General features: G+C 46.9%; 1 protein-coding gene across 2 annotated transcripts in view; it reads right to left on the reverse strand.

Annotated features, from left to right (window-relative positions):
- LOC110532688 (receptor tyrosine-protein kinase erbB-3) overlaps positions 1–17,814 on the reverse strand; it is a 45,720-nt gene that overhangs the window by 20,571 nt on the left and 7,335 nt on the right. For both annotated transcript variants that reach the window (XR_005053322.1, XM_036988712.1), the window contains exons 2-11: positions 17,299–17,453; positions 15,257–15,443; positions 2,304–2,438; positions 2,059–2,121; positions 1,793–1,911; positions 1,294–1,435; positions 972–1,085; positions 496–613; positions 323–396; positions 3–93 (exon numbers count right to left, since the gene is read on the reverse strand). Coding sequence is in view for 1 of the 2 variants with exons in the window: in XM_036988712.1 (XP_036844607.1) it covers positions 3–93; positions 323–396; positions 496–613; positions 972–1,085; positions 1,294–1,435; positions 1,793–1,911; positions 2,059–2,121; positions 2,304–2,438; positions 15,257–15,443; positions 17,299–17,453 (1,198 nt within the window). In the remaining variant the exon portion in view is untranslated. The remainder of the gene's footprint in view (positions 1–2; positions 94–322; positions 397–495; positions 614–971; positions 1,086–1,293; positions 1,436–1,792; positions 1,912–2,058; positions 2,122–2,303; positions 2,439–15,256; positions 15,444–17,298; positions 17,454–17,814) is intronic.

Raw genomic sequence — 17,814 nt, forward strand, 5'->3', positions numbered from 1 at the left:
ACTTGTGAAGAGATCTGCCCTGTATGGTGGTAAGACTGGAGAACACTGACAGATCTGATAGCTCTTTAGGCCACGACTGGATGGCTAGGATATCTGGACATCAGACAATGGGCAAGCAAACATAGTTTACACAAATGCAAATATACACAGTCACATGCTGGACAGACTCTGACTGTAAGAAGGTGGACAAACTGTGATTTCAATTTCTGGTTATACTGTATAACAACAAAGCAACATACTGTAGGAGAGGGAAAAAAGCAAAGTTTGAGATTAGTAACAGACCTCTAAAGGCACACACACACAGAAACAGACAAACACACACCTGTTATCTCCTGCACAGAGCGGAAGACTTCCAGCTTCTTAGGGTCCAAAGGTGGGATATTCTTATAGTCATCACTGAACAATACACAGAGCACATCTACTGTTCATGTACTGATAATGCTACGTAATGCAGCAATCAAACTACAACGCTTCCAGTGCAATGAACTCACTTACCCAAGAATCCCTGTGACCAGGAAGTGCAGACTGCCCTGTATCTTGGTGCAGTTGATGAAGCTGTCAATGTTACTGGAGTCCACCGTCTGTCTGTGCTCAGGCCCTGTGCCCTCACAGGCTAGTTTGGGATCAATCAATCAATGAATCAATCTGTCTCTGTGCTCAGGCAACCCTTGCAGGCTTGTGTATGAAGAATCACTCTCTAATCATGAATCATGTCCAAACTACCAAAAATAACAGCATAAAATTCCTGCACAAACAACCTTAATTTAGCAGCTACAAATCAACCATTGAACGTGAATGTATCCACTACAGGGACTATTTCTCAATATCCTCACATCCTTTCCTCCTTCTCAAAACTCAGAGGGACCTTCACCTCCAACGTGGCTGGAGAAGTAGGCGAGGAGAGAGGAATCGAGGAGAGAATATCTGGGATTGGGCCAGGGTGTGTTAGTGTATTGACTGTGTTGGATTACCTTTAGGGCACAGCCCTCCACAGAGCTCACACTGCCTCTGACCACTCCTCTCCACCTCCTTCTTGTCTGGAGGACAACCGCTCACACAGGAGCTGCCGTCCACCACGAAGTGGGCTGTATGGGGGAAAGAGGGCAGAGGAGAAGAAGAGACAGAGGCATCTATTCACATGAATTCAGAACCATGCAGTGGCTTGGATCTTCTAGATGTCACTTGGCTGGTTCAGTGTTAAGAAAAATACCCAGATCCCAGTTTAGTACGAGAACACAAGAAAAATAATATGAGAATAAAGACAAAAACACACACACACACAAGGGTACTCACGGGGGCAGTGGGAGACACAGATGGATCCGTACTGATACTTGGCGTTGGGGTTCGTCTCCATCTGAAACGTCTGCTTGTTGTAGATCAGAGTCTGGGGACACTGGGGCACACAGGAGCCTGAGTTGTTGAAGTGACGGCACGCCTGAGAGTAGGAAGGTAGACACACACACATACAATTTAGAATGAATCATGAACCTTCTCATGAAGTTATCTATATTAGCTTTCTTACTGTAAATGAGCTACTTCATCAGCTGTTACAGAACTGTGCTACACAGTTAAAAGCCTCAAAGCTGCGCGTGCCATACAGTAGGTGTTCTGACATACGCCCACGACTTGATAACTCAATACGTAGCCAATCAAATTAGGTTCCGATATATGTAACAATGGTGACGACGCGGCTGTGGACTCTCTATTCAGACATTAAGGTTAAATGACTGTTAAATCACTACTCCTTTCTGAATGACTAGCTTCTCTGTAGGAAAGACAGAAAGGCACTCACAAAGCAGTCCATGTCCTGAGACGCAGTGCAGCCCCCTGCACACTCTATGTGACAGCAGTCCCTGGGGCTTGTCCCAAAACAGCGGCCGTTACACTGAGGGGCGCACACCGTCTTAGTCACTGAGGGGTACAGAGAGGGAGGTCAGTGACAGGATAGTTTAGGAAAGCATGTGGCAATATATGACAAGACGGTAAGAGAGAGAGAGAAAAAGAAAGAGATAGAATGAGAGGTGGCACACCCAGATGAAAAGGAGGCAGAGAACTCACAGATCTGGCAGTGTTCTTCACCAGACCCCCAGCAGTTCTCCCCACATGAAGGGTGACAAGGCCCTACACACATGGAACATCATTATCAGTCAGATATAGCAGCCAATGGCTAACCCAAGAACAGAGGTCAAAGAGGTCAAAGTTTATGGTCTAGCCAGAGTTTGGAATCTCAACTGGAATCCTGATCTCTTTTAGCATTTTCCAGATCAGGCTCTAACCACCTACTCTAGAGGACAGACACTGACCTCTCTGACCATTGTACTGGATGTCAATGGGAGCCTTCGCCCTATCCCTGTCCCTCACAATGTCATCCCAGTTCACCCAGGGACCATAGCTCAGGAACCTGTTGTTGACGATCTGGACACCCCCCTCCAGAATTTCTGTAGAGAGAGAGAGAGAGAGAGAGAGAGAGGTGGGGGAGAGAGAGAGGTGGGGAGAGAGAGAGAGAGAGAGAGAGAGAGAGAGAGAGGTGGGGAGAGAGAGAGAGAGAGAGAGTGAGAGGTGGGGGTAGAGAGAGAGGGAGAGTGAGAGTAAGAGAGAGAGAGAGAGAGAGAGAGGTGGGGAGAGAGAGAGAGAGAGAGAGAGAGAGAGCGAGGTGGGGGGAGAGAGAGAGGGAGAGTGAGAGTAAGAGAGAGAGAGAGAGAGAGGTGGGGGGATAGGGAGAGGGAGAGTGAGAGTAAGAGAGAGAGAGAGAGAGAGAGAGAGAGAGAGAGAGAATGAACTGCAGGACAAAATACAAACCCTCCAACCCAAAAAGGCCTGTGGGGTTGATGGTATCCAAAATGAAATGATAAAATATACAGACCACAAATTCCAATTGGCTAAACTCTTTATCACCCACAGGTCTGGCATATTCACCAATATTTAGAACCAAGGAATGATCACCACAATCCACAAAAGTGGAGACAAATTTGACCACAATAACTACTGTAGGATTGTTTTTTATTTATTTTTTATTTCACCTTTATTTAACCAGGTAAGCTAGTTGAGAACAAGTTCTCATTTACAACTGCGACCTGGCCAAGATAAAGCAAAGCAGTGCGACACAAACAACAACACAGAGTTACACATGGAATAAACAAGAGTACAGTCAATTATATAATAGAAGAAAAAAAATAGAAGTCTATATACAGTGTGTGCAAATGGCATGAGGAGGTAAGGCAATAAATAGGCCATAGTAGCAAAGTAATTACAATTTAGCAGATTAACACTGGAGTGATAGATGAGCAGATGATGATGAGCAGATGATGGTGTGTAAGTAGTGATACTGGTGTGCAGAAGAGCAGCAAAGTAAATAAAAACAATATGGGGATGAGGTAGGTAGATTGGGTGGGCTATTTACAGATGGACTATGTATAGCTGCAGTGATCGGTTAGCTGCTCAGATAGCTGATGTTTAAAGTTGGTGAGGGAAATGTAAGTCTCCAGCTTCAGCAATTTTTGCAATTCGTTCCAGTCACTGGCAGCAGAGAACTGGAAGGAAAGGCGGACAAATTAGGTGTTGGCTTTGGGGATGACCAGTGAGATTTTATTTTATTTTATTTTTTTATTTCACCTTTATTTAACCAGGTAGGCTAGTTGAGAACAAGTTCTCATTTGCAACTGTTACGGTGCGTGAATGAGGACCCAAAAGCGAATTAACTTAAACAGAGCTTCTTTAATTACCAAACATAGGTAGGCTCAGACGGACCGGCAGATTCCGACAGGACAAGACAAGGTTACAGCAAACATGACGACAGTCTGGTTCAGGCATGAAACACAACAAACAAGAATCCGACAAGGACAGGAGCAGAAACAGAGAGAGATATAGGGACCTAATCAGAGGGAAAAAGGGAACAGGTGGGAAAAGGGGTGACGAGGTGGTTAGGAGGAGACAAGGCACAGCTGGGGGAAAGAGGGGGAGAAAAGGTAACCTAACAACGACCAGCAGAGGGAGACAGGGTGAAGGGAAAGGACAGAGACAAGACACAACATGACAGTACATGACAGTACCCCCCCACTCACCGAGCGCCTCCTGGCGCACTCGAGGAGGAAACCTGGCGGCAACGGAGGAAATCCTCGATCAGCGCACGGTCCAGCACGTCCCGAGAGGGAACCCAACTCCTCTCCTCAGGACCGTACCCCTCCCAATCTACGAGGTACTGGTGACCACGGCCCCGAGGACGCATGTCCAAAATTCTACGGACCCTGTAGATGGGTGCGCCCTCGACAAGGATGGGGGGGGGGGGGGGGGGAAGACGAGCGGGGGCGCGAAGGACGGGCTTGATGCAGGAGACATGGAAGACCGGGTGGACGCGACGAAGGTATCGCGGAAGAAGAAGTCGAACTGCGACAGGATTAATGACCCGAGAAATACGGAACGGACCAATGAACCGCGGGGTCAACTTGCGAGAAGCCGTCTTAAGGGGAAGGTTCTGAGTGGAGAGCCAAACTCTCTGACCGCGACAATATCTAGGACTCTTAGTTCTACGCTTATTAGCAGCCCTCACAGTCTGCGTCCTATAACGGCAAAGTGCAGACCTGACCCTCTTCCAGGTGCGCTCGCAACGTTGGACAAAAGCCTGAGCGGAGGGGACGCTGGACTCGGCGAACTGAGATGAGAACAGCGGAGGCTGGTACCCGAGGCTACTCTGAAAAGGAGATAGCCCGGTCGCAGACGAAGGAAGCGAGTTGTGGGCGTATTCTGCCCAGGGGAGCTGTTCTGACCAAGACGCAGGGTTGCGAAAAGAAAGACTGCGTAAGATGCGACCAATAGTCTGATTGGCCCGTTCTGCTTGACCGTTAGACTGGGGGTGAAAGCCGGAAGAGAGACTGACGGAAGCCCCAATCAAACGGCAAAACTCCCTCCAAAATTGAGACGTGAATTGCGGACCTCTGTCCGAAACGACGTCTGACGGAAGGCCATGAATTCTGAAAACATTCTCGATGATGATTTGTGCCGTCTCTTTAGCAGAAGGAAGCTTAGCAAGGGGAATGAAATGAGCCGCCTTAGAGAACCTATCGACAACCGTAAGAATAACAGTCTTCCCCGCTGACGAAGGCAGTCCGGTGACAAAATCTAAGGCGATGTGAGACCACGGTCGAGAGGGAATAGGAAGCGGCCTGAGACGGCCGGCAGGAGGAGAGTTACCGGACTTAGTCTGCGCGCAGACCGAACAAGCAGCCACGAAACAACGCGTGTCATGCTCCCGGGTGGGCCACCAAAAACGCTGGCGAATGGAAGCAAGCGTACCCCGAACGCCAGGGTGGCCGGCTAACTTGGCAGAGTGAGCCCACTGAAGAACGGCCAGACGAGTAGGAACGGGAACGAAAAGAAGGTTCCTAGGACAAGCGAGCGGCGACGGAGTGTGAGTGAGCGCTTGCTTTACCTGCCTCTCAATTCCCCAGACAGTCAACCCGACAACACGCCCCTCAGGGAGAATCCCCTCGGGGTCAGTGGAGGCTACTGAAGAACTGAAGAGACGAGACAAAGCATCAGGCTTGGTGTTCTTAGAGCCCGGACGATAAGAAATCACGAACTCGAAACGAGCGAAAAACAGCGCCCAACGCGCCTGACGCGCATTAAGTCGTTTGGCAGAACGGATGTACTCAAGGTTCCTATGGTCAGTCCAAACGACAAAAGGAACGGTCGCCCCCTCCAACCACTGTCGACATTCGCCTAGGGCTAACCGGATGGCGAGCAGTTCGCGGTTACCCACATCATAGTTACGTTCCGACGGCGACAGGCGATGAGAAAAATACGCGCATGGGTGGACCTTGTCGTCAGAGAGGGAGCGCTGAGAAAGAATGGCTCCCACGCCCACCTCTGACGCGTCAACCTCGACAACGAACTGTCTAGAGACGTCAGGTGTAACAAGGATAGGAGCGGATGTAAAACGATTCTTGAGGAGATCAAAAGCTCCCTGGGCGGAAACGGACCACTTAAAGCACGTCTTGACAGAAGTAAGGGCTGTGAGAGGAGCTGCCACCTGACCGAAATTACGGATGAAACGACGATAGAAGTTCGCGAAGCCGAGAAAGCGCTGCAGCTCGACGCGTGACTTAGGGACGGGCCAATCAATGACAGCTTGGACCTTAGCGGGATCCATCTTAATGCCTTCAGCGGAAATAACAGAACCGAGAAATGTGACGGAGGAGGCATGAAAAGTGCACTTCTCAGCCTTCACAAAAAGACAATTCTCTAAAAGGCGCTGGAGGACACGTCGAACGTGCTGAACATGAATCTGGAGTGACGGTGAAAAAATCAGGATATCGTCAAGGTAAACGAAAACAAAGATGTTCAGCATGTCTCTCAGGACATCATTGACTAATGCCTGAAAGACAGCTGGAGCGTTAGCGAGGCCGAAAGGAAGAACCCGGTATTCAAAGTGCCCTAACGGAGTGTTAAACGCCGTCTTCCACTCGTCCCCCTCCCTGATGCGCACGAGATGGTAAGCGTTACGAAGGTCCAACTTAGTGAAAAACCTGGCTCCCTGCAGGATCTCGAAGGCTGAAGACATAAGAGGAAGCGGATAACGATTCTTCACTGTTATGTCATTCAGCCCTCGATAATCTATGCAGGGGCGCAGAGACCCGTCCTTCTTCTTGACAAAAAAAACCCCCGCTCCGGCGGGAGAGGAGGAGGGGACTATGGTACCGGCGTCAAGAGCTACAGACAAATAATCTTCGAGAGCCTTACGTTCGGGAGCCGACAGAGAGTATAGTCTACCCCGGGGGGGGGTGGTTCCCGGAAGGAGATCAATACTACAATCATACGACCGGTGTGGAGGAAGAGAGGTGGCCCTGGACCGACTGAACACCGTGCGCAGATCGTGATATTCCTCCGGCACCCCTGTCAAATCACCAGGCTCCTCCTGTGAAGAAGAGACAGAGGAAACAGGAGGGATAGCAGACATTAAACATTTCACATGACAAGAGACGTTCCAGGAGAGGATAGAATTACTAGACCAATTAATGGAAGGATTATGACAAACTAGCCAGGGATGGCCCAAAACAACAGGTGTAAAAGGTGAACGAAAAATTAAAAAAGAAATGGTTTCACTATGATTACCAGAAACAGTGAGGGTTAAAGGTAGCGTCTCACGCTGAATCCTGGGGAGAGGACTACCATCCAGGGCGAACAAGGCCGTGGGCTCCTTTAACTGTCTGAGAGGAATGTCATGTTCCCGAGCCCAGGTCTCGTCCATAAAACAGCCCTCCGCCCCAGAGTCTATTAAGGCACTGCAGGAAGCTGACGAACCGGTCCAGCGTAGATGGACCGACAAGGTAGTGCAGGATCTTGAAGGAGAGACAGGAGTAGTAGCGCTCACCAGTAGCCCTCCGCTTACTGATGAGCTCTGGCCTTTTACTGGACATGAAGTGACAAAATGACCAGCGGAACCGCAATAGAGACAGAGGCGGTTGGTGATTCTCCGTTCCCTCTCCTTAGTCGAGATGCGGATACCTCCCAGCTGCATGGGCTCAGCACCCGAGCCGGCAGAGGAAGATGGTAGTGATGCGGAGAGGGGGGCAACGGAGAACGCGAGCTCCTTTCCACGAGCTCGGTGACGAAGATCAACCCGTCGCTCAATGCGAATAGCGAGTTCAATCAAGGAATCCACGCTGGAAGGAACCTCCCGGGAGAGAATCTCATCCTTTACCTCTGCGCGGAGACCCTCCAGAAAACGAGCGAGCAAAGCCGGCTCGTTCCAGCCACTGGAGGCAGCAAGAGTGCGAAACTCAATAGAGTAGTCTGTTATGGATCGATTACCTTGACATAGGGAAGACAGGGCCCTGGAAGCCTCCTCCCCAAAAACAGATCGATCAAAAACCCGTATCATCTCCTCCTTAAAGTCCTGATACTGGTTAGTACACTCAGCCCTTGCCTCCCAGATTGCCGTGCCCCACTCACGAGCCCGTCCAATAAGGAGAGATATGACGTAGGCGACACGAGCAGTGCTCCTGGAGAAAGTGTAGGGCTGGAGAGAAAACACAATATCACACTGGGTGAGGAACGAGCGGCATTCAGTGGGCTCCCCAGAGTAACACGGCGGGTTATTGATTCTGGGCTCCGGAGATTCGAAAGCCCTGGAAGTGGCCGGTGGATCGAGGCGGAGATGGTGAACCTGTTCTGTGAGGTTGGAGACTTGGGTGGCCAGGGTCTCAACGGCATGTCGAGCAGCAGACAATTCCTGCTCGTGTCTGCCTAGCATCGCTCCCTGGATCCCGACGGCTGAGTGGAGAGGATCCGAAGTCGCTGGGTCCATTCTTGGTCGGATTCTTCTGTTACGGTGCGTGAATGAGGACCCAAAAGCGAATTAACTTAAACAGAGCTTCTTTAATTACCAAACATAGGTAGGCTCAGAAGGACCGGCAGATTCGGCAGATTTTGCAATTCGTTCCAATCACAGGCAGCAGAGAACTGGAACGAAAGGCGGCCAAATGAGGTGTTGGCTTTAGGGATGATCAGTGAGATACACCTGCTGGAGCGCGTGCTACGGATGGGTGTTGCCATCGTAACCAGTGAACTGAGATAAGGCGGAGCTTTACCTAGCATGGACTTGTAGATGACCTGGAGCCAGTGGGTCTGGCGACGAATATGTAGCGAGGGCCAGCCGACTAGAGCATACAAGTCGCAGTGGTGGGTGGTATAAGGTGCTTTAGTGACAAAACGGATGGCACTGTGATAAACTGCATCCAGTTTGCTGAGTAGAGTGTTGGAAGCAATTTTGTAGATGACATCGCCGAAGTCGAGGATCGGTAGGATAGTCAGTTTTACTAGGGTAAGTTTGGCGGCGTGAGTGAAGGAGGTTTTGTTGCAAAATAGAAAGCCGATTCTAGATTTGATTTTGGATTGGAGATGTTTGATATGAGTCTGGAAGGAGAGTTTACAGTCTAGCCAGACACCTAGGTATTTGTAGTTGTCTACGTATTCAGAACCGTCTAGAGTAGTGATGCTAGTCGGGCGGGCGGGTGCGGGCAGCAAACGGTTGAAAAGCATGCATTTGGTTTTGCTAGTGTTTAAGAGCAGTTTGAGGCCACAGAAGGAGTGTTGTATGGCATTGAAGCTTGTTTGGAGGTTAGTTAACACAGTGTCCAAAGAAGGGCCAGATGTATACAGAATGGTGTCATCTGCGTAGAGATGGATCAGGGAATCACCCGCAGCAAGAGCGACATCGTTGATAAAAACAGGGAAAAGAGTCGGCCCGAGAATTGAACCCTGTGGTACCCCCATAGAGACTGCCAGAGGTCCGTCAACAACAGCCTTGGGAAAATCCTCTGCATTATCATTAACAGCAGACTCGTACATTTCCTCTGCAAAAAAACAATGTACTGAGCAAATGTCAAACTGTCTTTTTACCAAATTACCGTACGAGAGACAACATACAGTGCCTTGCGAAAGTATTCGGCCCCCTTGAACTTTGCGACCTTTTGCCACATTTCAGGCTTCAAACATAAAGATATAAAACTGTATTTTTTGTGAAGAATCAACAAGTGGGACACAATCATGAAGTGGAACGACATTTATTGGATATTACAAACTTTTTTAACAAATCAAAAACTGAAAAATTGGGCGTGCAAAATTATTCAGCCCCCTTAAGTTAATACTTTGTAGCGCCACCTTTTTCTGCGATTACAGCTGTAAGTCGCTTGGAGTATGTCTCTATCAGTTTTGCACATCGAGAGACTGACATTTTTTCCAATTCCTCCTTGCAAAACAGCTCGAGCTCAGTGGGGTTGGATGGAGAGCATTTGTGAACAGCAGTTTTCAGTTCTTTCCACAGATTCTCGATTGGATTCAGGTCTGAACTTTGACTTGGCCATTCTAACACCTGGATATGTTTATTTTTGAACCATTCCATTGTAGATTTTGCTTTATGTTTTGGATCATTGTCTTGTTGGAAGACAAATCTCCGTCCCAGTCTCAGGTCTTTTGCAGACTCCATCAGGTTTTCTTCCAGAATGGTCCTGTATTTGGCTCCATCCATCTTCCCATCAATTTTAACCATCTTCCCTGTCCCTGCTGAAGAAAAGCAGGCCCAAACCATGATGCTGCCACCACCATGTTTGACAGTGGGGATGGTGTGTTCAGCTGTGTTGCTTTTACTCCAAACATAACGTTTTGCATTGTTGCCAAAAAGTTCAATTTTGGTTTCATCTGACCAGAGCACCTTCTTCCACATGTTTGGTGTGTCTCCCAGGTGGCTTGTGGCAAACTTTAAACAACACTTTTTATGGATATCTTTAAGAAATGGCTTTCTTCTTGCCACTTCCATAAAGGCCAGATTTGTGCAATATACAACTGATTGTTGTCCTATGGACAGAGTCTCCCACTTCAGCTGTAGATCTCTGCAGTTCATCCAGAGTGATCATGGGCCTCTTGGCTGCATCTCTGATCAGTCTTCTCCTTGTATGAGCTGAAAGTTTAGAGGGACGGCCAGGTCTTGGTAGATTTGCAGTGGTCTGATACTCCTTCCATTTTAATATTATCGTTTGCACAGTGCTACTTGGGATGTTTAAAGCTTGGGAAATATTTTTGTATCCAAATCCGGCTTTAAACTTCTTCACAACAGTATCTCGGACCTGCCTGGTGTGTTCCTTGTTCTTCATGATGCTCTCTGCGCTTTTAACGGACCTCTGAGACTATCACAGTGCAGGTGCATTTATACGGAGACTTGATTACACACAGGTGGATTGTATTTATCATCATTAGTCATTTAGGTCAACATTGGATCATTCAGAGATCCTCACTGAACTTCTGGAGAGAGTTTGCTGCACTGAAAGTAAAGGGGCTGAATAATTTTGCACGCCCAATTTTTCAGTTTTTGATTTGTTAAAAAAGTTTGAAATATCCAATAAATGTCCTTCCACTTCATGATTGTGTCCCACTTGTTGTTGATTCTTCACAAAAAAATACAGTTTTATATCTTTATGTTTGAAGCCTGAAATGCGGCAAAAGGTCGCAAAGTTCAAGGGGGCCGAATACTTTCGCAAGGCACTGTATGTACCCTGCACAACCTAATTGACAAACAAACCAAAACAAAGACAAAGACTTCTTTGTTGATTTCAAAAAGCTTTCAATTCAATTTAGCATGAGGGTCTGCTATACAAATTGATGGAAAGTGGTATTGGGGGAAAAATATACGACATTATAAAATCCATGTACACAAACAACAAGTGTGTGGTTAAAATTGGCAAAAAACACACACATTTCTTCCCACAGGGCCGGGGGGGTGAGACAGGGATGCAGCTTAAGCCCCATCCTCTTCAACATAAATAACAACGAGTTTGCGAGGGCACTAGAACAGTCTGCAGCACCCGGCCTCTCCCTACTAAAATCTGAAGTCAAATGTCTACTGTTTGCTGATGATCTGGTGCTTCTGTCCCCAGCCTACAGCAGCACCTAGATCTTCTGCACAGATTCTGTCAGACGTGGGCCCTGCCAGTAAATCTCAATAAGACAAAAATAATGGTGTTCCAAAAAAGGTCCAGTTGCCAGGATCACAAACTCAAATTCCATCTAGACACCGTTGCCCCAGTGCCCACAAAAAACAATACATACTTTCGGAAACATCAGCGCCACAGGTAACTTCCACAAAGCTGTGAACCATCTGAGAGACAAGGCAAGAAGAGCCTTCTATACCATCAAAAGGAACATAAAATTCAACATACCAATTAGGATCTGGCTAAAGTTATAGAACACATTGAGACTCTACATGTAGAATTCTGCAAAAATATCCTTCGTGTACAATGTAAAACACCAAATAATGCATGCAGAGCAGTATTAGGCCGATACCCGCTAATGATCAAAATCCAGAAAAGGGCCATTTAATTCTACGACCACCTAAAAGGAAGCAATTCCCAAACGTTCCATAACAAAGCCATCATCTACAGAGAAATGAACCTGGAGAAGAGTCCCCTAAGCAAGCTGGACAGCAACACAATTAGACCCAAACAAATCACGAGAAAACAAAAAGATAATTACTTGACAAATTGGAAAGAATTTACAAATAGACTGAGCAAACTAGAATGCTATTTGGCCCTGAACAGAGTTGGCCCTCTGACAGAGTGTCAGAATACCTGACCACCGTGACTGACCCAAATTTAAGGAAAGCTTTGGCTATGTACAGACTCAGTGAGCATAGCCTTGCTATTGAGAAAGGTCGCCGAAGGAAGACCTGGCTCTCAAGAGAAGGCAGGCTATGTGTACAATGCCCCCAAAATGAGGTGGAAACTGAGCTGCACTTCCTGTATGACCATATTAGAGACACATTTCTCTCAGATTACACAGACCCACAAAGAATTTGAAAACAAATTTGGATAAACTCCCATATCTATTGGGTGAAATACCACAATGGCAATCACAGCAGCAAGATTTGTGACCTGTTGCCACAAGAAAAGGACAACCAGTGAAGAACAAACACCATTGTAAATATAACCTATACTTATGTTTATTTATTTTCCCTTGTGTACTTTGCACATCATTACAACACTGTATATAGACATATTATGACATTTGAAATGTTTTTATTATTTTGGAACTTTTGTAAGTGTAATGTAAATACATTTTTTATTGTTTATTTCACTTTTTTTTGTTATCTATTTCACTTGCTTTGGCAATGTAAACATATGTTTCCCATGCCAATAAAGTCCCTTTAAATTGAATTGAGATAAATGGGGAGGGAGGGAAAGCGATAGGGAGACAGAGACAGAGAGACTGTGAGAGACGAAGATCAAATCTGTGTTACACTAAGACAGTTCCAGACTCCACTTTCATTAAACAATAACCACGACATGCTGGAGCATGTAGGGAGGAGCTGCTCCCAGAACCTCTCCCTGGAGGTTGGAGGTGTTGTGACATATGAGGCAGGTACACAAACATATGGAAACACACCGCGAACTACAGGTGAAACCCAGTGTTGTTGGGAATAACTTGAAGTTCTGCTTTCACACTAAATTCATTAGTTAGGTCTTTACCATCAATTCCACTTCACTCCTCCTTCTCACCCCTAATCCCCCCCCCCCCCCCCCTGCCATGTTCCATTACACACCTGTCTGCACACTGAGGGTGTGGTGTTTTACAGTAATCACCAGAGATTCCTGGCTCCTGCCACCCCCACAATGTGTCCTCCGTGTCTGGCATCTCTTCACCTCTGTTCTCTCTCCCATTTCTCCTACGTCTCTGTAGCTTTTCCTCATTTCACATGTCCTCTTTTAGTTCTCTCTCTAAAACCAGGGTTATGGCTAAGATTAGGGTTATGGCTAGGATTAGGGTTATGGTTACGATTAGGGTTATGGTTAGGATTAGGGTAATGGCTAGGATTAAGGTTAGGGTTATGGCTAGAGATGGCTAGGGTTGGGGTTGAACCAAGTTGAGGACATGAAGTCAGGGTTGGGGTTGGGGTTGAACCAAGTTGAGGACATGAAGTCAGGGTCGGGTTGGGGTTGAACCAAGTTGAGGACATGAAGCCAGGGTTAGGGTTGGGGTTGAACCAAGTTGAGGACATGACGCCAGGGTTGGGGTTGGGGTTGAACCAAGTTGAGGACATGAAGTCAGGGTTGGGGTTGAACCAAGTTGAGGACATGAAGCCAGGGTTAGGGTTGGGGTTGAACCAAGTTGAGGACATGATGCCAGGGTTGGGGTTGGGGTTGAACCAAGTTGAGGACATGACGCCAGGGTTGGGGTTGGGGTTGGGGTTGAACCAAGTTGAGGACATGAGGCCAGGGTTAGGGTCGGGGTTGAATCAAGTTGAGGACATGACGCCAGGGTTAGGGTTGGGGTTGGGGTTGAACCAAGTTGAGGACATGAAGCCAGGGTTGGGGTTGGGGTTGAACCAAGTTGAGGACATGAAGTCAGTGTTGGTGTTGGGGTTGAACCAAGTTGAGGACATAAAGCCAGGGTTAGGGTTGGGGTTGAACCAAGTTGAGGACATGAAGCCAGGGTTGGTGTTGGGGTTAGTACGTTTATCCTCCTTCCTATCCTACTCCTTTTTGGACCCATAAGGTGCTGGGGCTTGGCTCCACCTGGCTTTCTCTTTGACCCAAGGTGCAGGGGGGATATATAAACACCACTCTAGCTCTGCCACCTTTCACTGCAGATGCGGAAGTGCTACACTGACGGATGTGGTGGATTGAGACGCATCCAATGCAAAAAAAAACTGATATCTCTAGTTTAAACTAACGGATGTGGTGGATTGAGACACATCCAACCCAGATATCTCTAGTTTAAACTGACGGATGTGGTGGATTGAGACACATCCAACCCAGATATCTCTAGTTTAAACTAACGGATGTGGTGGATTGAGACGCATCCAACCCAGATATCTCTAGTTTAAACTGACGGATGTGGTGGATTGAGACACATCCAACCCAGATATCTCTAGTTTAAACTGATGGATGTGGTGGATTGAGACACATCCAACCCAGATATCTCTAGTTTAAACTGACGGATGTGGTGGATTGAGACACATCCAACCCAGATATCTCTAGTTTAAACTGACGGATGTGGTGGATTGAGACACATCCAACCCAGATATCTCTAGTTTAAACTGATGGATGTGGTGGATTGAGACCCAGATATCTCTAGTTTAAACTGACGGATGTGGTGGATTGAGACACATCCAACCCAGATATCTCTAGTTTAAACTGACGGATGTGGTGGATTGAGACACATCCAACCCAGATATCTCTAGTTTAAACTAACGGATGTGGTGGATTGAGACGCATCCAACCCAGATATCTCTAGTTTAAACTGACGGATGTGGTGGATTGAGACACATCCAACCCAGATATCTCTAGTTTAAACTGATGGATGTGGTGGATTGAGACACATCCAACCCAGATATCTCTAGTTTAAACTGATGGATGTGGTGGATTGAGACCCAGATATCTCTAGTTTAAACTGATGGATGTGGTGGATTGAGACACAGATATCTCTAGTTTAAACTGATGGATGTGGTGGATTGAGACCCAGATATCTCTAGTTTAAACTGACGGATTTTGATGGGGAATTTCTTTGTTATGTAACTTAGATTGACGCAGCGGTGAGTCAATGGACTCCAGGGTGTTAACCCCTCCTGACTACCACTATCCCTCCTTCTTTCCTCTCCTCTTTCCTTCTCCCCTTGTCCCTTTCTCCATATCCCCCACTCCTTCCCTCCTCTCCTCTTTCCTTCTGTACTCTCCTGTCCCCCTCCCTCCTCCTCCTTTCCTCCACTCACCAGTGAGGTATGTGAGTCCCAGGTGCTGCAGGCCATTGGAGCCCTCCTTGGGGTAGTTGTAGAAAACAGAGAGGGCGAACCCTCTGTCGTACAGGGTGTTGCCCCTGATCACACGCAGCTGTTCCAGAGGCAGACGTCTAAAGTGGTTCATGGCGATTAGGATGTAGCCCGTTACCTCTCTGATGGTCTGGAGGGACAGAGACAGAGTTACAGAGTTCATCAGATTACAGATGAGATACTACTGTTACTGTAACAGTACAATTAGACAGACAGGTTAGAGATGGGATGTATCCTGTTACCTCTTTGATGGTCTGGAGGGACAGAGACAGGATGTAGGACCCTGTCACCTCTTTTATTTATTTTTTATTTTTTATTTTTTCTCCCCAATTTCGTGGTCTCCAATTGTTGTAGTAGCTACTATCTTGTTTCATTGCTACAACTCCCGTACGGGCTTGTGAGAGACGAAGGCTGAATGTCATGCATCCTCCGATACACAACCCAACCAGCCGTACTGCTTCTTAACACAGCGCGCATCCAACCCGGAAGCCAGCCGCACCAATGTGTCGGAGGCTACACCGTGCACCTGGCAACCTTGGCTAGCGCGCACTGCGCCCGGCCCGCCACAGGAGTCGCTGGTGCGCGATGAGACAAGGAGATCCCTACCGACCAATCCCTCCCTAACCCGGACGACGCTAGGCCAATGGTGCGTCGCCCCACGGACCTCCCGGTCGCGGCCGGTTACGACAGAGCCTGGGCGCGAACCCAGGGACTCTGATGGCACAGCTGGCGCTGCAGTACAGCACCCTTAAAACCTCTTTATCCTACCCCCTCCTTTTTCAAACATTCTGTTAAAAATCGCGCAACTTTTCAGCGTCCTGCTACTCATGCCAGGAATATAGTATATGCATATGATTAGTATGTGTGGATAGAAAACACTCTGAAGTTTCTAAAACTGGTTAAATCACGGCTGTGACTATAACAGAGCGTGTGTTTCATCGAAAAGCGCAAGAAAAACTGCTCACTGAAATCTGAAAAAAGTATCCATGCGCCCCTTTCATGGATTATTTAAAGGAAACCAAATTTAATATGGAGACGGATGCAATTCCTACAGCTTCCACACGATGTCGCCAAAAACGTCATTTTCATTGACAAAAATCCATTGAGACATTACGAATAGATCCTTGATTCCATCCAGCCTACCTCAATCGATTTTGGAAGATTGAAAAATGGACACTGTTTTCTTTTGTAGCTGCTATTGAATACAGATCGCCCAGTGATCAATTTGATCGCTTATTAACGTTTACAAATACCTAAAGTTGGGTTATAAAAGTAGGTTGAAGTTTTTTGTCAAAGAATATAGGCAACTTATATACATTTTAAACATGACGTTGCGTGTTGGAAGAGAGCTTTTTTCGTGATGCAGACAGGCCATACAAATTGATATTTTGGGCATTCATGGATGGATTTAATCGGGAAAAAGACCAATTTGTGATGTTTATGGGACATATAGGAGTGCCAACAAAGAATATCATCAAAGGTAATGAATGTTTTATATTTTATTTCTGCGTTTTTGTGTAGCGCCGGCTACGCTAATTATTTTGTTTACGTCGCCTTCAGGCATTTTGGGGTGTTGCATGCTATCAGATAATAGCTTCTCATGCTTTCGCCGAAAAGCATTTTAAAAATCTGACTTGTTGGCTAGATTCACAACGAGTGTAGCTTTAATTCAATACCCATCATGTATATTTTAATGAACGTTTGAGTTTTAACGAGTACATTTAGCATTTAGCGTAGCGCATTTGCATTTCCAGGTGCCTACTTGAGACGCAGACGTCTCAAGTAGGATCAAGAAGTTAACCACTGCGCCACCCGGGAGGCCCCTGTCACCTCTCTGATCGTCTTGAAACAGTCACATTGCCATATTACCTCAATTACCAGAGGAGGCCTCATGAACATGACTCATGGAAGGAAAGAAGTAGAAGAAGTAGAAGAAGAAGAACAACAAGAGATCTTATAATAAAAAAATCACGTCTCCGTCTCACCCCTAGGAAGCTGAAGTCCCAGTCAGTCTCTATCTGGGTGATCTCCAGGTTACCCATGATGATCTCACAGCCTGTGTAGCGGTTCTTGATCAGGTTGTACTGGTTCTCCTGGGATCCTGTGGAGCTCAGCCCATTCTGGGTACCAGTACACACCACTGACACACACACACACACACACACACACACAGGAAGGAGGGGAGAAGAAAGAAGGTTTATTGTCAGTGTTGTTCAATCAATCAACCAACCAACTGATCAGAGAGACCAGTGTACCTCAGGCAAGGAGTGCACTGGTATGGAGTAAGAGCTTCAACAAAATAACCTAGATAGTTGGACTCATATAGTGGTGTGATGGTATGTGTGACTGCAGTGATGAGTCTATTGACATGGAATGCTGTTGATATGTCTGTTGCTGTGTTTAAATGTTATGTCTGTTAATATGTCTGTTGATATGTCTGTTAATAAGTCTGTTGATATGTCTGTTAATATGTATGTTAACAAGTCTGTTGACATATCTGT

This window comes from Oncorhynchus mykiss, chromosome 9 (genome assembly GCF_013265735.2).
Source record: "Oncorhynchus mykiss isolate Arlee chromosome 9, USDA_OmykA_1.1, whole genome shotgun sequence".
NCBI lineage: Eukaryota > Metazoa > Chordata > Actinopteri > Salmoniformes > Salmonidae > Oncorhynchus > Oncorhynchus mykiss.